This window comes from Uloborus diversus, chromosome 2 (assembly GCF_026930045.1).
Source record: "Uloborus diversus isolate 005 chromosome 2, Udiv.v.3.1, whole genome shotgun sequence".
NCBI lineage: Eukaryota > Metazoa > Arthropoda > Arachnida > Araneae > Uloboridae > Uloborus > Uloborus diversus.
In genome coordinates, this window is record NC_072732.1 from 192,887,124 (window position 1) to 192,912,062 (window position 24,939).

The following is a 24,939-nucleotide window of genomic DNA, read 5'->3' on the forward strand; positions in this document are numbered from 1 at the left end:
ATGACTTTTACAGGTCTGAAATTTATTTATTTATTTATTTTTTTTTGCATGACTTTCCAGGATTTCCATGACCCGTACGAATCCTGTAAATATTTAAATAATAATAAGACAACCTGACTTTTGCTGCTGAGAGTGAGGTGGAAGGAAAAACAATAACCATAAAACTTGAAAAAATAGCCAAGCACCATTTAAGCATATTTTACTTCACTTATGAAATATTTTAGTCTTCTAATAAAATTTTCACCTTCAACTTTTATGACTTAACTGTGATCAATTAGTAAATCACATCGTTAGAAAAAATTTAAAAAAAGCACAAAATTACTACATTAAAATTGTCCTTATGGCGAAGTTAGTTGTCAATCAAAGTACTATAAGTTACTGCCATAGAGGAAGATTATGTAGAACTCTTGAACAAAAAAAGAAGGAGTTAAAACCAAAATGAAAGAGTTTGACGGGCCCTTCAAAACATTTTCTAAAGGAAGGACCATTGGAGGAGTTTTGAAGGAGCGTACAAACCCTGTACATATGAAAGAATTTTAAGTTTTGGAACAATATTTTTTGGAAATTTTTAAATATAAACGAACATTTAAATGTCAGAACGAACTTTTCGGGGGGGGGGGGGGCGTTACTTATGGCAGGTAATGCCGAGAAAAACTAGAGTATGATACCCTGCACAAGAGATTGCTGTGGAAACAGAGTCCACTATAGAATCAAGGTGATCTAAGACATCACTCTGCAGGTTATCTAGGACATGTTCTGAATGGTTTTCTGATCTAAAAAATGAACAGGACATATGTATTACAAAACATCAGAGAAATAAAATAATATTGCAATGCAGTTGGAAGTACTCTCTTGCATTCTATTTAATACACATCACTATAATGAAACCTTTCAGTACCTGTCTTACTCATCAGAAAGTAAATGCAAGTTTTAATGTTCTCTGAAACGTTCTTTTTAAGAAATATTTTACTTAAAAAAATTCTCAATAACTTTATTGCATAATTTCTTTATGTAAGATTTGGTAATGTGGTAAAGGAATGAATGCTATTAAAAAACGTACTATTTAGGTGAGAAAAAAAACACAATTTAAGGTATTTTCATTGTTGATTTGTTCTGAATGAGCTCCAGATCTGAAAAAAAGTGTGCATTGGTATGGCAGAGCAACTTAACTGCCTAAGAAACAAAAGTCAAGAAAAGCAGATTAATATAAAAGAAATAGACATTTTTTAATGCACTTGATAGTACAGACAAAATACATTGATCATTAATTTATAGCATGTCACACTTAAAAATAAAAATAAAGGTACCCTTCACAAGAGATTGCTTCATAAACCAAGTCAACCGTGGAAACACATTGATCAGGGACATCACTTGTCACTGTTTCATCTCTAACATGTTCTGAATGAACTTCAGATCTGCAAATGAACAAAAAGAGCAATTGTAAACTAGTGCAGATGGACTGACTAGGAAGGACAAATCACTGAAATGAATAAATAAATACATTGAACAAATAAAAATTATTGAGTAGTACTTCACTCTTGACACAAAAAGTAAGAGAATAATAAGTTTGACGTGCGTGTCTGTTTCTGTCTGTGGCATTGTAGATCAAATGAACCATTCTTGGTAACTTTTTTCATTTTTGTTGAAATGATGATTGAGAGTATTCTCTGCAGGTTATACCCAATCTCTGATCACCGTGGTCCATTGAAATCATTTGAGATGAGACTTGGTCGAAAGTGCTGTTAGCCAACGCTGTGCAATCCATTGCTGGTCGGCATTATTGGCTTGTTATTATGTTCAATGTTATCAATCAGAGGCCTTGTTCTGTAACTTTACATAACTAACAAATTGCAATCCATGCAAAGAATAATTGTAGTAAATTTGTAGCAAAATAGTCAGATATTGGTTTCAAAAAGACACATGGAAACTTTTTATTAATAAAATAAGCATTTAGAAATTAAAATATAGTTGTGCTTAGTAATTTTTTTCTACCCTTTCCATTACTTCCAACGTAAACAAGATTTAAAGATTATACATATTCTGACAAGTAAGATTCATCTTGATATGATGTGCAGCTTTCGAAGAGAAAAAGGTTGTACAACGGTTTTTAGCTAGAATTCATCCGAGTAAGGAGGTTTTAAAACTTTTAACTTAAAACTACTTATTGATTGAAACATTTTTATGCTTTTATATAATCTACATGAAATAAACTGATAACTTTTAGAATATGTCTCCCTCAACAGATACTAAAATGAACAAAAGTTATTATTAGTTGTTCAAAAATTAGAAATATCTTTTAAAAATCAAATAAAGATAACCATAATACAAATTAGTTTGAAATGTGTGTTCCTTTTTATTTCAGTTACATAAAATCAGCTGATATTTTCTATGGCTTGTCACACTTGAGAAAAACTAGAGTATGATACCCTGCACAAGAGATTGCTGTGGAAACTGAGTCCACCATAGAGTCAAGGTGATCAAAGACATCACGTTGCAGCGTGGTATCTATAATGTGTTCTGCATGGTCTTCAGATCTAAAAATAAACAGAAAACATGTGTTACAAAAATTGACAAAATAAACATATTTATTATGCTATACAGTTGGGTGTACTTGCAAACAATTTTATATAAGAAAAAAAATTGAAAACTTTCAGCACATGTCTTACTGTTTGAAAGGCAAGTGTAACCTCAATCACAAAAGTCAGTTTCAGAAACAAGTTCAACTATATACCATATTGATCACAGATATCACTGTATAGCTTTTTATCTTTAAAAGTTTTAAGGATGATAAAAATTTAGATTTTTCAGAAAAAAAAAAAACCACCTTAATATTTTTTTGCTTCTTTTGAATGCAGTGAAGTTTACATACCAAAACACATTACTAATAAATTATAGTTCCATCATGCTTATCATATTCTTAATGAAATTAAGGTCTTCAAATAAAAGAACAAGGTAATAAGAAAGCAGCATGAGGTCGGGAGAGAAGACAAAGTATTAAAAAATTAATATTACAAAGTATTTTTATGCTTTTTTTGTGTAGGGGAAAAAGGGGCACATGTGAACACTTTTTTTATTTCTTAATATCTCAAAGCAAAAGTGTCTCCATGATTAAATAGTTCTTTTTTTTTTGTGCCCTGGGATTCAGATTAAAAGAAAAAAATATTTTGTTACTTTATGTAATAAAAAAAAACCTCAATTGTTCACATGTGTAGGGGGGCACATGTGAAAAAGTTTGGGGCACATATGAACAGATTGAAAAATACAGGACAGGCATTATATTTCAACGAAAAACTCTAATATAAAACGCATACACATATACGAATCACATTGAGGGGGTTTGTAAATATTGGGTGAGTTTAAATTGTACAATAATTGTCAATTAGAAAATATATTTTCCGAGCTGTATAGCGCTGCTCACTGTCAAATTTTTAAAGTTTCGTAGCATGTTCTAATTACTGGAGCGACAGGAAAAATACTTAGACTAAACAATACAAAGAATACTTTATTATGTAAAGTTTCTTCTTATTATACAGTGCGTTTAAGCTTCATGATGATGAGAGTTAAAATTATTTTACACTTCAGTTTTTAGTTGAAGGAAAATATTTTTCTTTTTCTTCTCTTAAATATTACATAACACTAAATCGTTGGCCAACTATTTTGAAACAAAATAATAAAAAACATAAAAAAAAACACAACAAATAATTTATTTACAATAATGCAATAATAATTAACAATAAATTTATAAACTAGCTGTAGCAAAATATAAATTTACATCATCATATACCAGGATATGGAAACTGTTCACATATACCCCTACGTATTGTGTTTACAAATGCCCATCCATGTTTTGTCACATGTATACCTACCTTAGAACTAATTTTTAAAAATAAAACATTCTTAATTTAATTACAAAATTTAAACATTGTCATAAATTTACTTAAATGTTCCTATAATGGTTTGCGATAATTAAGCCTATTAATTTATTTAAAATATGTCTTCATTTGAAGAAGACAACAATAAAATTACATACAACACCAGCTAAAACAAAGAAGTTGTCACTACAGAAACATAAATTGCTTCAAAAGTTTGGTCAAGAATTAGGACTGGTACTGCAATTACTTCAGCATTTTTCAAGATTTTTTGCTAGACGTTATGCTAGTAAAACATACCATATTCAAATGTGCCCCCTTTTCCCCTATATCTACAACAAGAATGAAAATATGCTGATAAATCTTTATGCTTGTCTTACTTAATATTTGGCGAAAGGGCAATTTCTTTATTAGGACTTTCTTCTGCATCTAAATAAACAGTACAGTCACTTTGACCTAAGACAAAACTTGATGTCTTTTCTACGTGGATATGTTCTGAATCAGAGTCTGGCCTGGAAGAAGAGCACATTGGTAAGGAAGAGTGGCTTAACTGATCAAAAAGGAATGTTAGTAAAGATAAATACATTAACGCAAAAAAAAAATATTTCGTGAACTTCTATAGTGGGGGAATGTGGGACAAAGTGAAATGGTGAAATATTTACTCTGCTTTTAGCGCCACCTATCTCGTAAAATATTTTTACCATGTAATAATGCATGTTGTCGATTCCAGTAGGGGAAGAATTACCTCTGAAGATCAAAGCATATAATACAAGCAATTTCCAAAAATTAGTACCGAAATTATGATATTTTGTCGAAGCCAAAAATTATTTTTGTTATTATCAAATGATAAAGTTCTAGTTATTACCACTTTATATAATACTTTGTAAGTCCCACTAATATTCGGTGCAGAACTTATTTATTTCATATTAAGCAGAGTTTTGTTTTAAATATTTAGTACAATTAGTCAAGTGCATGCAGCGCAAACAGAATGGGGCAGTGCAAAAATAGTTCATTTTATTTACTCATTCAATCATTTGCCAACTCCTAATTTTCTATTAATGCATTTACATTCTTTCATTTAATAACCCACTTATTTATTCACTGGTTTATTTCCTTATTGAGTTTTATTCACTCATTTATTTTCCCTCATATATTACTGTTTCATTATCTGCTCATTTATTCACTCATCCTTTTATTTACTCATTCATTTGATCAAAAATATTTTTTACAATGGAACAGAATTACAATCGAATCAAACACATGAAAAATACTTCATTTTTCACTGTGCTCCATAAAATAAATGAGCAGATGTGTGCATCCCATGATTTCCTTTTACTCCAATTTAATGATAATAGTGCCTCGGAGTAAGCAAAGACACTTTAAATATTTTTCACCACAAGTTTGCTGCAAACTGAAGCGAAAAAAAACCGTTTTATACAGATAAATTACCCTAATATTGGCAGTTTCAATGTGATTCAACAGTTAACTCTTTAAATATGGCCAAATTGAAACTAAATTTAAAAAAAAAGTCAAATTTGTCGCCAAGATGGCGATGAAACTTAGAGACCAAAAGCTTGGCAATAATTGCCAACTTTGGAAAATCCGAATGCAACCAAAAGGAGAGGTGCACAACTAGACCCCAATAGGAGTCTACGTACCAAATTTTAACTTTCTAGGACATACCGTTTTTCAGTTATGCAAGATACATACGCACATACATCACGGGAAAACTAGTTGTAATAAACTTGGGGAATTGGGCATCATCAAAATGGATACTTCAGGTATCTATACGGTCTTAGGCATATATCCATGTGTGGTCGAGGTGAAAAAAAAAACTGAATATTCATTCACAGGCAAGCAAAATTTAAATTAAGGACAATTTCTGAGTGACATTTTTTTGCGAATACAATAGTTTTTTGTAAAAAGAAGTAAGAAAGTGAAAATTTTCCATTTTTTTGAAGTTCTAGATTAACTGCCAAAAATAAAAAACAATGTTTCAATGCAAATTTTATTTTAATATATTGTTCTTTCTTTATGTACAGCAATTTTCAAAACAAATTTCCAGTTTGTTCATTTTGAAAATCTTAAGTGATCTTAATTATTTCATTTTGTCCCACATTCCCCCACACATAAAATTCATCATTCTAAAGGCATGTCATACAAAAATAATAACAGTAATAATAATAATAATAGTACCCTTCACAAGAAAGTGATTTAGAGACTGAGTCAACAACACTGTCAAGATGAGTAAAGACAACACTTTCGATGTTTTCAGTTTTAACCTGATCTGAAGAGACTTCAAATCTGCACATGAAAGATAAGAATAATAGTAAGCTAGAGTAACATGACTGATTAGTTTAAAAAAAGAAAACATTTAAAGTGAATACAGTGAAACTTCTATGTGCGACCACCTCTATATAGGGACCACTTTTCTGAGGCACTGAATTTCCCCCGTATATGACTAATGTTAAAATGCCTTTAAAATGGTGTAAAGAAACCAGAATAAGGGATTAAATCTATTCTCCAGTGGGTCCAAACGTGTTCCTTTCTTGCTCTCTCTGCTTGGAACCTCGTTAAAGTCACTAAAAGGAGGGCGTTGTTTTTTCGGACCATAGGGAAGCTAAAGGTGGTGTTGGGCTAAATGCCTTTATTTTTGGTTCTTGAAGGATTTCACCAATATTGTTTAAAAAAAATCATTTTGTGACTTACCTTTTGCCATTCCGAGAGAAAACCTTGCGCGGGGAATCCCATCCACCTGCCACCAACACTCAAATGTCCGAGTTTGAATCGGAAGTGTTCGGAAAAACATGTGGCACGCTATGATTGGTTGCCGTCATTCGGCAGATGTCGGTAAACTTCCGAAAGAGCACGTGTCGATGACGTGATGAAATCATGTTGAGGTGTTAAGTGCTGAATGCCAAATTAAATAAGAATTGTGCAACCTGCAAGCTGTGTGATTACGGAGTAGTGTTGTTCTGGCAATATGCAAATCATGTAACGTCACATTGTTTCTGGAAAGGCCGAATCTGGCTATAAATACGCAGACCGGCAGTAGCTCGAGGGCTTCGCTACTTTTCTTCTACTCGTCTCCTCGTCTTGTGTTGTCTGTGTCTCGTGAACGTGTTCGTCAAATGTCATCATAAATTTTCGCTATTGGCCTCTTGGGTGAGGTCTGGTCTTTCTTGAAAGAGCACTGCTGATGTCTTAAGTTTGGAAAGCGTGTGTTGTGATGACGTCTACCAAAGTGAAAAGTTATAGTTTTCCCTGATGGGGGTTAATTGTTCTCCGGTGAAAGAAGATCGTGTCCATCCTGGGTATGCCTTTTCCTTGATGTGGTGAACTGTTGCTCACGCGGTACGAACTGACCTGCCTGCAATTCGTGGAAGTTGCCATGCCGTCCAACGACCGGTGAGGCGTCACCATAGAACATCAATAGGACTTTTGATCCATGCATGGACTTATTGTAAGATCTCTTTTTTTAATTTTTCTTCGGGGAACAAATCATTGTGTTGTAATCATTTTTCAATATGTGTCAAATAAATGTTTTTCAGTGTAAAGAATGATTCATGTTTCATTTTCTTCGGGCAGACCACTACCTCAAATTTTTAGTTGGAAATGAGTTGCCTAATTTTCAGCTTAGCTGTAGGCCATTAATTTCAAATTATATCCAACAGGTGGCAAATGCAAATCTCAAGGCAAGTCAAGTTTGCACCTTTCATTGAGGGAGGTTGATAAGAATAGAACTTTGTTAAAAGGTTATTTCTTGGAATTTCTTGGTTGCTTACGGGAGAGGGGGGTTAGAAGGGAGCATTCCTACTTCATCAGAGTGGACAAAATCTATTTTTTGTGCTTTTGAAAGCTCAAGAGTTGACTTCAGTGAATTTGCATTCTGCTTTTCATCACCATACCATACATCGCAGTCAGAATTTCGAAAAATTGCGCAATCTCACGCTCGAGAAACGTGCAGAAGTCTTGAATTCACACAAGAAAGGAAAATCAGAAAGGAAATTAAAGGAAATTAGCAGTAAAAAAAAAAAGCTGTCAGCACAACAAACTCTAACAGAAATAGATAATCTTATCTTGCACTAATAATAAGGACATACTATTAATTTATTTTTGCAGCGGAAAACTAAACTAGAAACTAAAGTTTTTTTTAGGAAAAACAAAGAATCTGAAGCAGGTGAATTTTAAAGCCATTAGTTTTTAAATAGAAAAATCATGTAAAAAATATATTTTACATTTAAAATTTAAAAAAAAAGTTTCTTTTTTTAAATACATTCTTATGATAATGTTCTTGGATAATACACTGCAGGAAAAAGATAAATAACAACTATGGTGCTATATTTGCATGTTCGAAAACGACCTCCAAGAGCGATCAACTTCCATTAACGACCACTTTTTCAGGAACGGAGAGTGGTCGCTCCAGAGAAGTTTCACTGTACTACACACATTGCATAAATGAAAAAAAAAAAGAGAACAAAGTAGTTTGACACTTTTTTGTGCATTTTTATTTAATGTAGATAATACTATTATATCTCTTATTCCACAAAAATTAAGATAACTATGTTAGTTAGAAAATCATCATCTATAAACAAATAAAAGTAACAATAGTGCAAAGTAGTTAAAACCATTTGTGGTCATTTCTATAGCACGCACGTAAAATCCGCCGATAATTCTTACAGTATATCCTACTTGAGAAAAACTAAAGTATCATACCTATTGCAAGAGATTGGTGTGGAAACAAAGGCAACCAAACAATCAAAATGATCAAAGGCATCACTTTGCAGCTTGTTATCTATAACATGTTCCGAATGGACTTCAGCTCTAAAGGGGACATAAAACAGAAATATAAACAAACACGGAAATAAAAGTAATTTAACCTATTTTCGTGCATGCTCACAATGTAATTAAAATAAATTGATAACATTTAGAGCATGCCTTACTTGACAATAACTAAGTAGTAACGCAGCACAAAAGTACAAATCATCAGTCATTCAGAAATTAAATGTTAAAAAAAAAAAAAAAAAGTTTACCAATTATGTCAGCTTTTATAGTACACATAAAATAAATAGATATCTAGTTACTAATTAAATTTCAGTAATTCAGCTTCAATTCCGGGTAACAGCTTTGTCTCATTGAGGTGCAACTGTATACAAAAATCAATATATTTTTTTACCTCAACATGTAGTTTCACAGTTTTTTCAACTATTATAAAAAGTGTTAGAGCCAAATCTTTTAGTTACTGGTCTCCATGATCAGCAAGGTGATAAAAAATATAGGAATACCCAGTGGAAGAAATCTGTTTCTTGCAGCAAGGATTATCTATCCAATTACCAAAGAAACTTATCAACATTTGTTAATAATTAAATATAAATAACAACAAGAATATAAAACAAACACCATGAAAGAAGAAAAAGTTTAAAGCATTCGGAACAGGAACCATTCCATGTGACAGAATGGGACATTCGGAATAGTTTTGTCAGCAGCTTTCATTCTACAAATACAAATAGAACAAATAAGGAACCTTTGTTTTGGTATCAAGAGTAAAGATTTGTTGAAGTATAACTTAGAAAATTAAAAATTAATAATTTTTTTCAAAATGATACAAAAATATGCAATAAAATGCCTGTGGTGGAATGGGAGTCATGCAAAATTAAAGTCAAGTAAATCACGAAAAGAAAACTAAAAGGTTCAACGAAACTAAATAAGTGTTCTCACAGATACTTTCAGTAATAAATAACTACATATCAAGTACAGTAGACCCTCAATTAAGGGACACCTCCGAATAAAGGACATCTGTTTAAGAGACATTTTTTCTGGTCCTAGCCCTTTTGAATAGGGACCTCCATGTATTTGCCTCTAGTTAAGGGCCAGTCTCAGCAGAAGAGAATTACAAAAAATTATATACAAATGCATTAGAAAGAGTGAATTTACTGGAATTCAAGTTTCACATTTCCTCTAAAAATTGAGGAGCGTTTAACATTGACATATGTTAAAGAAATAAGTATATATTGAAAGAGTCTTGCAGAAATTTACATGCATGACTTGCTCACCCAGAGACATGGGCGCCCATATATAAAGTTGCAAGGGGGAGCTCAAATATTTTCCCCGTAGTTTAGCTGGATATTTTCCCCGTAGAAAACAATTTCAGGACAGATTAGAATCATTAAAATTAGACATTTTTAATAACTTATTCATTAAAAGGGGTGGAGAAGAAATATTTTTACATTTGTGCAAAGAAAAAAGTACTAAAAGCAAGGAAGTTCTAATTTGAAAAGGGGGGGGCTCGAGTCCCCCACTTGCCCCCTTATATGGGCGCCCTTGCCCAGAAATTTATTCAAATAGGCTTAGGGCCAAAGGAGAGGGCACAGAAACTGACTAGCTTTTTATATAAAAACTGAAATGTTAGCACTAATGGTAATTCAATGTCTTGCATTGTAAATTGCATGACACAAAGAAAATTCATGCAATGAATTAACAATTGCAATAAAATAATTGCTTTATGCTGCAAAACTTTAAACTTACCAAATTTTTGACTTAATCATAATTAATAAAATAAAGAATTTTAAAAAACATTAAGTGTGAATTTTATTTAGTTGTGTATAAAATATTAAAAGTATTTTATCTTAAATGTTAATAGCTTATTTTCCTAACAAAACTATACTGAGTAAACACATTGCATGAATAAACTAAAATACCTCCGAAGATGGACACCTCTATTTAAGGGACATAATGTCTGGTCCCATTAGTGTCCCTTATTTAGAGGTTCTACTGTATAATAAATGTGAATGCCTAACAATAAAAAAATAATTTACCAGTTTTAGAATTATTGTAAGTTACTGATGCGATTGAACGGAACAAGCAGTGACAGACAAGTACAAAATGATACAGATGTAGGAGCCAAGACTTTCAGAAAAAACCTAATTTTAAGTACATAGATCACTATATGAATTCATTGAAGTTATTTGCTGACTTTAAACTGTTTACAAATCAAATGTAAAACAAAATATCAGGAAGATATGCTCCTACTATAACATAAAAAAAGTTAAGGCTTTCAAGAAAAAAATGAAGTGATTGTTAGGTATCATTTTGCATCTTTTCACACAAAGCATCGATTGCAGCAGTGAAAAGCAAAGGGATGTTAAGCGCCAAACTTAAAACTATCGAGATAACCTGTATAGTGTACAAATAGTAGGAGAACCTCTTGTTTCTTTCAGGGCAACGGCAGGCGATAGAACTAATATCCGAAGCAGGTGCAGGTGCTGTTATACTGCAGGATTTAGAAAACATTTTCAATGAAAGTCTACATAGGATTTGAACTTCAAATGTTTTTTCATCTAAACTTTAAAAAGTCGACTAACATCCCTTTGCTTCTCACTGGCACACCATTGTCTCTTGTTGTTTTCCTTCTTATTTCAAATAAAATATTACATACAGTAAAACCCTTCCGAATGGACACCCCTTTTATGCGGACAATTTTTAATTCCCCAGTTCCAATGCAAATAACATTATTAAACCCGTCCTGCGGACACCTCTCTATTGCGGACAAAAAAGTTTGTCCCCTGAGTGTTTGCATTTGAGGGATATTTTACCGTATATTGATTTAGACATATTCCTGACACTGCAAATCTGCATGAAGCTAAATTCGGCTCTGAGCTTCCCAAAGGTTCCATTCAAGGGTGCTTATCCCCCAAGGGTGATGGCACCCCCAGAATCAGACTTTACCAAAATGAAATCAAAACCCTTCTCAAGTTAGACTGCTGTCTGCTCTGCAAGACTTTTTTTCTAAATCTAGAAGCCAAGCCCCCCTTGATTTAGCAGAGGTATTGATTTAGAATGGAAACTTGGAGGACCTTGTGACCACCAGTCCTCATGGAAGATTATTGACTGGCTGGGAAGGCTTGTCCAGTTACGAGTTCAATGCCTTACCAATCCGGCTACCACAGCATGTCTCATGACAGCAACAACCTTCAAATTATTGAAAAATTGAGTACTTCTTGTAAATGAACAGATCAAAATTTTAAGAATTTTCTGTTTTCTTCACTGGGAGGAAAAATTGCAAGGATAACCATGGAAATAATCCTGAACTAAAGAGAAATAAATTTCACCAGTATAAAAAACTTAAAACAACTTGAACTCAAAATATCTCACCATCATTTTTGTACATTTCTATGCTACAAAATACATAGAACTCATATCATATATCTTACTTGATAGGAACTATAACATCGTCCTTTGTGCAAGAATTATCTTCAAAAAATGAGCCAATCGCACTGACAAATTGATCAGAGGCATCGCTTTGTGTTTTGCCATGTTTTACAGTTTCTGAACTAATTTCATGTCTGCAAATGAAAGAAACATAATTTTAAATTAGAGCAGCAAAAAATAGTTAAGCTCTAGGGCAAAAAATACCACATCAGTTTCACACATTTCTACTCTACACAGAAACATTTACTTGAACTTACAAGAGCTAATATACAATACTTTCTTACAAGCAATTCCTGAAAACCAAGGTTAATAGGTAATAATGATAGCTAATAAACGAAACTTAGTGTAAGGGGCGTGCACGGGGGAAGGCGGGGGGCGAGGACACTTGCTGGCCTGGGCCTGAGCCTGAAGGTGCCCAATATTCTTAAAACTAAGTGTGAAATATAGGAGTAAATTTGGAGGGGTTCCGGAAAAGTAATTTGTGACCGGCCCTAAAATTTCTGTGTGTATACAATATTCTTAGTGTATATAATAGCTACAAAATATTAATAACACTCACAAATGTTTAGATTACTAAATTAATAACTAAAAACATTGCTACATAGCATCTACTAACATTGAATATAAAAAATATATGCAAAATCTAAGTGAATAATAGCACAATCAGTTTAAAAAAAAATGTGAAAAGACCCGAGGATAATCTGAAGTTTACTGTATAATAGGGTGGAACGAAAAAAACAAAGTTTTTATTTTCGAATCGTAATAGTGCGGAAAAGTTGCGATTGGTGAAGACTTAGAAAACAAAACAAAAATTTTAAAAATCAGATAATATCTTCCGATCCCGCAACGAGCCTGAATATTTGAAAAAATGGAAAATTTCGTGTTTTCTTAGTGATTTCTCAAAAATTTTGTTTTAATGTTTCTTTTTAAGGCTCTAAGACGGAAAAGTTACGATTGGTAAAACCTTCAGAAAAAAAAAACTGAAATCGAATAATACCTTCTGATCCAGAAACAAGTCTAAAAAATCGAAAAAGTTGAGAATTTCAGGATTTTTTTTCCCAAATTTTTAACATTTTTGGTTCAATGTACTTTTTAAGGCTACAAAACGGAGAAGTTACGTTTAGTGAAGACTTCAAAAAAAAAAAAAAAATCTTTTTGAAATAAAACAATATCTTCCGATCGCGCAACAAACCTACATGTTTGAAAAAATGTAAACTTTAAGTCCTTTTTCAGCTTTTTTTTTATTTTAGTTTAACGATCCTCATAAGTTCGTATGAAATACTAATGGAAGAACGTTTGTTTATAAAACAAATGTGATATTTTAGTATTAGCCTGCCTGTGAAATTGTCCACATGGCCCTTTAATCCCGCCAGTGTATGCATCTAATATACCCCATTAGCGCCTCACGATCTTGAATTTAAGAGCTATTTAGTTGACTTGTGTCTATGGGTATCTTACTTAAATGAATAAAGCAGTCGTGCTGGCATCAGTATTTCTAAATGTTTCTAATGTGCGTATGAAGTCAATTTGCTCTGCTAAACATGTTTCAATCATGAATCCATCTTTGCAGAAAGGAATTACGAGAAAGCCCTTTCAGTGCCCTATATTTGGCCACCCGAGAGATTTGCCAACAAACAAGCTCCCTACTTATGAAAATGTACTTCAAAGTTGCTTTCAAGAGAGATTTGAGTTAGCTAGAAACGTCAATAACACGAAAGTGAGTTTTTCCATTGTTAAGGACATAGTGGCGCAAAAAGTTTAAATGTATCTTTGATAAGGCCTCGATTCCTACAGTTTCCCTGAAAAGAATTGCTCAGCTCATCGATATCTTCTACAAAAAGTATCTCAATTTCATGAGATCTTACAACCGAGACAAGGATAAACCAAAGTTTAAAGAAAGGATTGATTAATTTATATTACACGACCATTGCAATGGGCAATTTGTTTATAACATTTCATTGAGTTGCCTTTTCGCCATCTTTTTCTGCATTTGGATGGTGGAACAACTGGCCCAAATTCGTTTTCTGGACCAATAGGAGAACAACTCAGAGATCGCGAAAAACTGCCAGTAATAGATTTTCAAGCAATTGACTGTACAATTCCAGATGTAAACAGAAAGTGCTTGAGCAAGGATCAAAGATATCTTTTAGATATATCTCAGGCAATAAAGGGTGGCAATTGCACAAATGATTTGTCAAATCGCGACCCCGGCCCACTATCACTTTCCAGATGGCTCACTTGTGCAAATAGAGTCCTTAGACTGTACGTAAGTGTATCAATCCCATCAGGTGAGTTAAAAGACATAGTGACTTTTATTTTGAGATGTTACATGTCGATCTAGTTTGAAATAAAGAACCGCAAAAATTTCACAGACGGTGCGATTCATGTTTACAGAACAATTCAAACCTGTCGATACTTACCTGGAAATCTAAAACAAGTTGTTTACCCTGGCATTGAAAGAAACTTTTTCTTTGCACATCCCGAAAACTTATTAATGTCAATGGTGATTGATGAAAGGAGGCACATAAGAGAACTAGAGTTTAAAAACGTCTAGAAAGTCAGGGAGTCTGTTTCTAAAGGCAAAAGCATTAGAAACTAGGTCATTCCATCTCTAAATTTCGAAGCAGAAGATTACACAGATATTATTAATTGGAACACGACAAAGCTATCTTCTCCACCTTTTTTTCGAAAAGTTCCTAACAAAGACATTGAAAATCTTATTGCAACAGGCGCTATACTCGACTGGGATATAAAACTATTCCCTTGTCATACGCAAGCTGTCGAAAGATGTGTGAAGCTAGTGACGGAGGCTTCGTTCAAAGTGTGTGGATTTAAATCAAGAGATGGCTACTAAGAGCAACATTGAAATCTAGATCAATTATGCCCGAATTTTCCAAAAAATCTGATTATAAATTAGCTTCAACAAGTAACACTTAAAACAATAAGACTTGTATACTGGATTGTAAATTTGGTAAATATTTTATAACTTTTTATTATTTGAAAATGTTTCATTGTTGTAAAGAATGGTAGTTTTGCATGTTTAGAAGATACCTTAAAAATCAAGAAATAAATTAATGTTTATGTGTAATATAGGGTTTTTTAAAAGGCTTTTCCCTGTAACACCGGAGAAAAAAACAAGAAGAACAATTTTATTTTTAATCACTAAGAAAAGATGAAATTCTCCCGTTTTTTTTACTTTTCATGCTTGTTCCTGGATCAGAAGGTATTATTTGATTTCAATATGTTTTTTAAAATTTCTGAAGGCTTTAACAATCATAACTTTTCCGTCTTAGAGTATTAAAAAGAAACGTTGGAGCAAAGTTTTTAAAAAATCGCTAAAAACATGAAATTTTCCATTTTTTCAAATTTTTAGGCTCGTTGCGGGATCGGAAGATATTATCCGATTTTAAAAATTTTTGTTTTGTTTTGTAAGTCTTCACCAATCGCAACTTTTCTGCACTATTACAATTCGAAAATAAAAACTTTGTTTTTTTCGTTCCACCCTACTGTATAATCAAAACATATCATATTCAGGCAGAGATGTTTTTAGTGCCTATACAAGTGTGTCTCATACACTGCAAGACAGAAAGTCAAACATTCTAAAAATTAAATATTGTGAACTCTTCTTTGCCTCTCATCTTCCCTTCCATCATTGAGAAGCAGGGGTCTGTCCAGGATTTTTCACAGGGTCCGTTTTTTGTGAAAAAACAAATAATTTTGTGAAAAATGAATTAATTTTGTGAAAAATCAAAAAATTTCGCAAAAAAAAAAAAAAAAAATTTTGTTAAAACGAAATTTCAGAATTTAGAGATGGCACAAACTGCATCAATTAAACTTAAAGTTGAGTGTTTTCTTCTTCTATGACGAGAAAATCATTCTGGATTTTTTTTCCTGATATTTGGCGGGGGGGGGGGGGGCATCGCACTTTCAAGTATCAATATTTATCTACCATTCTGCATTATGTTAAATTATACTAGATATATTTCTGTACAGTATTTAAAATAATTGTAACAAAAATATAAATAAATAAAACAAAATTCAGAATAGGATTCAGCATTCAATCTTTTGACGCAAGACACTCTTAAAAAGCACGAAATTTCGTTTCTAACTTATAAATTCCGTGATTTTAACAAAAATAAGAAGATATTTCAATTGTTTACCTCTTAACAAAGCGTAATAATCATCAAAAATTCGAAAAATCGGATTCCCATAGCCGATGCAAAGAGATCGCAATTCTCAAAGTGAAGGCATCAAAAGTATAAAAACGGCTTGTAAAAGAAATATTTTCGATAAAATTATTTTAAAATTGCATTTTAGAGTCCTATGATAACATATCATTAATATCTGTGAACACAGTTGACCCCCCAAAAAAATAATAATAAAATAAAATAAACCATCTATTCAGCATTTTAATTTTTGACTCATAACAGAAAATGGAATTTTGCTTTAAAAACTTGAAATGAGGGTTCTAACAGAAATAAAAAAGAGACTTTTCATTTATTTGAATCCAAATAAAGCGAAGTTAGCTTGAAAAAAGAACAAAATATGATTCTCATATCGGATGTTAAAAGATTGCATTTTTCAAAATGGAGACATCTAAAGAAAAAAAACGGTAATTAAAAGAGTTTGCTTAAAGTTAATCATCCTTGTTAACATCGAAAAATCAAAACCCATATAATTTTCTCCCAAAATAACAAGTGAACATCGCACCGCACCGTAAAAACGGAAATATTGACAAGCCGACAAAATGATGAGAATATTTTCTAATCTCATTATTAAAGGTTCAACGCCAGACGCTGTAAAAACGGAAATATTGACAAGCCGACAAAATGATGAGAATATTTTCTAATCTCATTATTAAAGGTTCAACGCCAGACGCTAAGTGGTGATAGTTTTGAAGTTGGTAACCCTATCTGAAGCGATCATATTTTTTCCTCACCCTTACTATCTCTTTGCAGTTCTAAGTTCATTTTGCAGACATATATTATTATTGTTTATTAAATCATGAGCGGAGAAAAGTGCTTACCAATGCCTTTTCAGAAAAGTTTACAACAACACCGCTGTTAATTAGCTAAAACAAACAACCATTATATTTATTTGGCAGTAGCAATTATTTATCGCTTGCAGGAGCATCGGAGCATCGCAAGAGTGCCGATTTTTTCTTTTCTTTTTTTTTTTTTTTCAAAATTAGCCGACTTTGTATAAGCTGATCCCTCTATTTTGACTTAAAAAAAGGTTCCAAAAATTATCGGTTTATACACAGAAATATGCGTTATTTTGCTTTCAGATTTGCTCTTTCAATAAACAATTTGTGACAGATCCGATTTTGTTTATCAGAATTTTGTGAAGGGTCCGTTTTGTTTGATCGGGATTTTGTGAAAGGTCCGTTTTGTTTGATCGGGATTTTGTGAAAGGTCCGTTTTGTTTGATCGGATTTTTGTGAAGGGTTCGTTAACGGACCCAAATATCCTCTGGCCAGACCCCTGAGAAGTTATATATATATATTTGATCAGTACTATAGTTTTTTTACTGTCAAAATGAATGGAGCACAGCTGCCAAACTCAAGATAAAAATACAGAAGCACTAAAGGGAGATTTCACCATAATGTGTGACATTTTTACACCTTTCTTTTTTTAGCCTACTTTCCCAGTAAAAGTCGGAAAAAGAAGAAAAAAGCATGAAAGAAGGCTTAATGCATCTTAAAAATATCGCAAAAAACAAAAAAAAGTCAAAAATAAATAAAATAATTCAATAAATATTGAAAAATTAAAAATTGGAAAGTAGGGTATTGAGATGGGGGAAAAATGCCTGTCGGTCTGTCCCCCCCCCCTAATAACTTTTGAATGAATCGTCCGATTCGAACAAACTTTTTTTTGTTCGAAAGATCTCGGCGAGGACACCTCATTCCCATATTTCACTTTTTGATTTGAACTATTTTTTGTTCAATTTTGAACAGTTCGAAAAAACTTAACATTAGCGCCTACGGGGAAATTCAAGGCAATTCCGAACTGTGAGGCGAATTTGCTTCAAACAAACTTTGTAGGAAAAAGCGTTTGATGAAAAACTTGTATATAAAATATCTTTTTGATTTGAACAATTTTCCGTTCAATTTTGAACAGTTCAAATCCCTTAACATTAGCGCCTACGGGGAAACTGAAAGTCAATGTAGATTCCGTACTTAAAGGGGGATTTACTTCAAACAAATTTTGTTGGAAATAGCTCTTGACGCCAAACTCCAGACTTCGACTCCGAGAATTTAGGGGCACTTGACTCCGACTCCTGTGCCCGACAATTAATCAGACTCCGACTCTCCGACTTCGACGCCTTGGCAAAAATTTATACACGGAGGAAAAATGACCGACTCCGATTCTTAGATATTCGACTCCGACTCCTTTATCTCAAAATGAAATTGACTCCAACTCCGACTCCGCAGCTATGGTTTTGACTGTGAAATAATTATTGTTGATCTGAATTGTTTTTATTTTTACGCTAAAGTTTTAATTTAGGTATTCAGTTTTCGGCGAATAAACTCGAAGTCATTTATGTTTCTACATAAAGATATGCGCATACGATTTTTTTTTTTTTTGACAATGAAAATTATTTCTTTAAGTTGACATTTTATTGTTTTTATTTATTTTGGTAAGTGCATTAATTCATTTAAAAAATTGTTTTAGGCAACAGGGGGAAAAGAAACGATATTTTTATTATTTTGATATGATATATTTATTTTAATGAGCTTATGAATTTTAATGATAATTTTTTCGTTTTGAAAGCTGTTCAAGATTTTTTTATTGGAAAAAAGCGTATTAGCTGCTTTGTTTAATTTTTTTTTTTACGCATCGATTTTTTTAGATGAGTGGGGAATTTTTTATTCCTAGAAATCAGCTTAAAGTATTTTAAAAATATGTTTGAAAAAATTTACGATTTTAGCTATTTTTGAGTATATTGATAAGGTACTAGAAAGTAGTATGGGTATACGGGAAAGTAGGCTCGTCTAGTTCTAGACAGAACTTCTTGTTCTTTTCAAAGTTCTTTTTAAGGTCAGCATCCAAAAAAAAAAAAAAAAATCAAGCTTTAGTAAATATTATTTTATTTTAGACTAGCTGGGCTTTGCTGGTCTACCTTGAATATAAAAATTGTGTCAAGTGACGAATATTCAACAATCAGGCTTAAATAATAGAAAAAGAAACAGCATGCTAAATTTCCCTTCCAAACAAGGATGACAGATATTTAAATACTTTTAAGAAGTTAAAATGAGAAAGATGAATTAAAAAAGCGTAACCATGGAAACAAAAAATAAAATAAGTTTAAGAAATTAAAATGAGAAAGATGGAAAGAAACAGTATTCAAAAAGCATTACCGTGGAAATGCTAAAATAAAATGATTAACAAATTGAATAGAGATGAGATTTTTGAAACTTGATTTAAAAGGGCTTGTAACTTTTTCCCCTTTGGAGATAGAAACTTATTTTTTCGACCATAAGTCGAGATAGACAATTCTCTCAAATTTTATTGATATAATTAATGAAGAAAGTAGTGGTTAAATTTCAGCTAAGCCCTAAAAATTTAAATAACTCCCACCTTAATTAAGTTAAAGCATTGAAACAAATTGTGTAGAAAGCGGAAAAATTTTACCCTTTCCAATGATATGTAATATTAATATTTGCAAGTAATTTTTCACCCCCCCCCCCATTCGGGAATTGATGTGAAAATTGGGACTAAATTGGAAAAAAAAACTACTAATCGAATTTTTTTTTTAACTGGTCTGCAAACCTTTTCAGTACTAAAAGAAAGATACTGTGAAAATTTCAGAGAAATTAGCCGGGCATCTCTCGAGTTTTGCACGTTCAAACAAACAGAGGCTTTTTGAAGACTTCATTTTACAACGTAGATATACTCTTACAAAACAAAAACATGCACAAAATAATTATTCTCAGCTTATGAAAATTATTAATATTATAAAAGTTTGTAACGTGTGTGACAATTTGAGATTTCATTTGTCACATACGTTACAAGTTTTATGAAATTAATAACTAATTACAATAACCTGAGAATGATTATATTGTGCATGTAGGATTATTTTATAAGAGTATCTAACATAAAATTATATTTGCTAATGCTTGATCTTATTATGCTGAGCTAATGAAAAATAACTGAAAAGAGAAAATATTGTAAAACTGTCACACATGTTACCGTGAATTTGCCCTAAAAGAAAAAAACCTGGGGTTTAAAATAGGGGCAGGACAATTTAGAACACAAATATACAACTTTCATATGTTGACACTTTCATTCGTAATGATATGTATAATTTTCCTATTGATTCAAAAGAAATTAAGTTTTAAAAAGTTTTTTTTTTTTTTGCTTTAAAAACTTAGTGCGGTTATTCTGACTTCTCACCTCCGTGAACTTGAACTTCAGGCATGTAAATTAATGTAAAAAAAGAAGTGAACATATTTTCATATGCTTAACATGTGCAGACTGTAGCAATGAAGAAGAAAAAAAAATCCCCGAAAAAAGAATTTATCAGGTCTATATTAATGGAAAATTCAGCACCTCTGTGACAGACCTTATCAATGTCGTTATTTCTGAGTTGAAAATAAATGATAGAGGGGAAATACATCAATAATAGGCATTCTACCAAATTTATAAATTGCCAGTATATCCTCAAATTCACAAAATACTATTTTTAAAATGTATTTGAAACTACTAATTAAGCCATACTTTAATTAAGAAAGCTTAATATTATTACTTTGGTACTAAATTGGCCTTGATTTTTAAACATTATAAGTTTTTTGTTTTTGTTTTTTTATTTCCATGAACAAAGCATTTTTTTTTTGTTTTGTTTTTAATTTATGAGTAAAATAATTGGAACTTAGCTGTGCCATTGTTTATAGTTACTTCTAGTAGGTAACACTTTCATGTAAGCATAAAAAAAGAAAAAAGGTTTCGAAATTTAAAAATATTTGCATTCAAAAGGAGAATGGATCCTCAAGTGCCTTTTTTTCCCTGGGGGCGGGGGAGGGCACCCCCCTCAAAAAATGTGTATATAATAATAATAATTGAAGACTTTGAATTATGCAAATGAAATTTGAGAAACTCTGGGATAAAGTGAGCACTTGACAGCTATGAAAAAGGGAGGAACTTCCTCGAATCAAAAATTTGAATTTTAACAAATGTAACATTTCTAAGTTTAAAAGTGTTTAACCATTAAATATTTAAAATAAATTTCTAATAGTTTTTTTTTTAAATGAAACTTACTGCTTATCACTGGATTCCTCATTCTTTGATATTGAGTTTTCTGTATCAGAAGAATCTTCAATGACAATGAAACTATCTTCGTCATCATTGTGAACACTTGAATCTATACATGAATCTTCAACATGTTTTTCAATATTTAAGCTATCTGAGACAGGAATAGAAAATAGAATTTAATCAAAGTATAACAAAAGTGAAGTAAATTAAAATACAACATCTTTCACTAATTCTTATAGAGCCCAAATGGTTGTTTTGTGACATTTTCTTCATAAGTTATGACTAAGGGAACCATTTATTCTTGCTTCAAAAATGGGAGTTACCAATTTCAAATATCTTTATATGTGTATTTTCAAAAAAAAAGGGGGGGGGGGGGAGGGGGGGTTACATACTCTTCATTACAGACAGAAACATAAATTAATCCTTAAAAGAATAGCATTGATGCAATTTTTAAATATAATTAGAAAGAAATTTGTATGAATCCATTTGGTGATGATTTCAAAATTATTTGTAAAATTCCATTCAAACTCACTTCTGAAATCAAAACTGCTTTAAGAACTACAATTTTCAAGTGCTTTTTTGCTATTTCACATATTAGTCATCAGTAGGCTTGTTAGATTTTTGAAATGTTCAACCACAGGACACCAGAATAACCACCTCCCTCCCGCCAGCATAGCGAGTAGTCAAAAGGGAACAATATTTACATGTGCTTTGCATAGACAAGGACTCTTTTAGAAAGTTTTTATTTTTAATCTTGTTGCATAAATCTTCACAAGCTAATCTGATATTAATTTTATAGGTCAATGTTAGAAATCTGTAGGTACCTCAGAGCCAGAGAAACTTATACCACATAATTGGTATACTTTGCAGGAGATAGAAAAAACATTTGTATGGCACATGCAAAGGATAAGACGCACTCTTTTTACCCTGGTAAATAATTAGAGGATTTTTTTTCCTTTAGAATTATGTTTGCATGATGGATTGGGACAGGATTCTAATATGATGCAGTAATAAACAAAAAATCATAATTTTTGAACTAATTGTCAGTCTAAGTCTAGCTCTCAGGTCCAGAAATATCGAAAATTTTACTTTAAATAATTCTCCAGTTATTTATTTTTAGATTTTTTCAGTATCTATAATCAAGTTTAGCTTTTACCGGGATGTGATGTAAATTGGCCGGGACACATTGCACAGGGGGACTTTGTCTGAAAACCGGGATGCCTAGTAAGTCAAGTCTATAGTGCCTAGAAAGAGTAGTGTGCCGACCGGCGCTTTTCCCCCCCACGATTCTTGAAGACAAATTGTATGAAAACCGCTAGAGGGCAGTGCGGTCGAGGTGCACGTTCAATTTTGCGGTGTTTACATTAGTAGACGCGGGATTTTGTTACAATTTAGTTCCGAGTTTCTCTTTTTTACCTTTATTTCGTGAATATTTCATGAAACAACGTTTTTGGCTTTTAATGGAGGCATCAAAGTTGAACATTAGAAGAATTAAAGCTTCATCTTGTTTCGTACCAGGGTGCAAAAGTGGATACAAAACATTCAAGGAAAAAGTTACGCTTTTTAAAGCTCCAGCAGATGAAGAAAAACTAATGTGGAATTCGTTAATTCCCAGGTCAGATAAAGTTTTTGATAAATATTGCACAACTTGTGCTCTGCATTTCGAAAAACATTTTAAGCATATTATAAATGGTGAGGAAGTTTTGATTCCTTGGGGGAAAACCTTTTTTGGAAAATGAGGCAATTCCGACAATTTTCCCAAATCTGCCAACATACTTTACTAAAAAATTACCAAAGAAAAGGTCCATCAAGAATGATGCAGTTAAAAAAAATGTTCCCTGTTCAAAAAAAAAAAAAAAACTTGATCTTTCTGCAGATGAAACTGAAATAACCACGTATAAATCTATTATAAATGAAACTGTTCATATTAATTTGCCTAACGAATATTAGGTTTGTAGTTTGTATAAAATTTAAAAAATCTCCAAATATTGTAGCTTTTGTATACAATGAAAATTATGTGGAAAATAATATTGATGATAAAAAGATCATTATTGAAGCAGACACAAAGACAAGGATGTTTTCAAAACAAAATTTTACCCAATTGACTGAAAATTTGATACTTATATTTTAAGGCAAATGTATTATCAATCGAGATGGCTCAGGGCGCAGTTAGTTGCTGTTTTTAATGCCACTTGGGAGATTCAAGCCCCATTCATGTAGCCAGCATGAGTTTAAAGCAGAAAGGAGCGACTCCTGAGTCAATGAGGCCCCTAAATGAGAAAGAGCCCGACTTTGGCACGGTATATGGTAGCACCACCTCTATAGTTTATAGGTCTGGAGAATAGGTTGGAAATCTCCAGCAACGCTACGCCTGGTAACTGTTAGCGACCGACCATAAGACTTTTGGACAAACGGAATCAATGAGCACGTAAGTTATATTTTTTAAAAAAAGTTTTTTTTTCTTGAATTTCAACCTTTTAAAATCCTGTACAAAATTGATAAATATTATTGTTATCCTCCCCTGTCATCGAGATAAAAGGTATTTAAGTCTCTCGAAATTTTAAGAAAAGTGGCAAATTTAAACACTTGGCGAGGGATTGAAGGTACCAATTTCTCACAGACGATTTACTCGTCTGCATGTGGCAGGACATCCATATCTACAGAGCATGAGAAAGATGTCTGTCTCCATGGAAACTCGCTAAATTTGGAACAACGAGACTCGCTTTTCATAAAATTCCCATAGGCTTTAAAATCTCATATATCAACAACAGGAAAATATTTTTTGCGTCCAAAAACATGTATAACAATGTTCTTTTGATCGCTACTTATTTAGATTTTTTAATTGTACCACTGTCATGTTGTTTCCTGATTAAGGGCAAGGAGATTCAGAAGCTGCACTTCCTCTTAAAAGAACATTTTAAAGCTATCATAAGCAATGTTAGACAAAACAGAAGGACGAGGAGGTTCCCCATTTGTTTTTAGTTTTTAAGGATACATTTCTTTCGCTACTTTACATATGAGATAAAAGATAAAAATACAAAAACTTTTTTTTGACAGTAATAACGTCAGATTCAAAAACTACTTCTATTTCGATAATTATCGACAACAAAACCGTTTGCTGATAGGTTCTAAAGAGCGTTATAAAAATAAGCAAACTAACAGTTTGACGTTGATAAGTATTACCGAAAATTCAACAAATAATCAAGTCAAGCCAGCTGTTTGCCAATTGCAGTTATTTGCAAATTAGTATGTAGTTATGTATGTGATCGGAGCAAGTGGCCCTATTATTTTTTTTAATGTAAGGAAAGTCCTTGCAAATTAAAAAAAAAAAGACAGGTCGGAGTGGATAGGTTTTTCAAGCGACTCCGACTCTTTGACTCGGACTGAGAAGCCCTGATAATTTTAATTACCTTAAGAATTTAGAAGCAGTTTTATTTTGAAACTACCCGCACGACTTTTCCTAGAGGAGAAAATTAAAAGGTCATTTGATTAGTCTGTATATTTACAAATAATGGATGATGAATTTCTCGCAAATTGGCTATGTTCATTCACTCTTCCCATGTTACGATTCCACGTCATGATAATTTCGTAATTTACTCGTCAATCTTATG

General features: G+C 32.3%; 1 protein-coding gene across 1 annotated transcript in view; it reads right to left on the reverse strand.

The window, feature by feature from the left end:
- The window catches only part of LOC129216739 (uncharacterized), a 38,319-nt gene that overhangs the window by 12,043 nt on the left and 1,337 nt on the right, over positions 1 to 24,939 (reverse strand). Inside the window, exons 2-8 of the mRNA XM_054850955.1 lie at positions 21,335 to 21,479; positions 12,080 to 12,211; positions 8,586 to 8,693; positions 6,066 to 6,173; positions 4,250 to 4,381; positions 2,427 to 2,534; positions 1,308 to 1,415 (exon numbers count right to left, since the gene is read on the reverse strand). Coding sequence (XP_054706930.1) covers positions 1,308 to 1,415; positions 2,427 to 2,534; positions 4,250 to 4,381; positions 6,066 to 6,173; positions 8,586 to 8,693; positions 12,080 to 12,211; positions 21,335 to 21,479 — 841 coding nt within the window. The remainder of the gene's footprint in view (positions 1 to 1,307; positions 1,416 to 2,426; positions 2,535 to 4,249; positions 4,382 to 6,065; positions 6,174 to 8,585; positions 8,694 to 12,079; positions 12,212 to 21,334; positions 21,480 to 24,939) is intronic.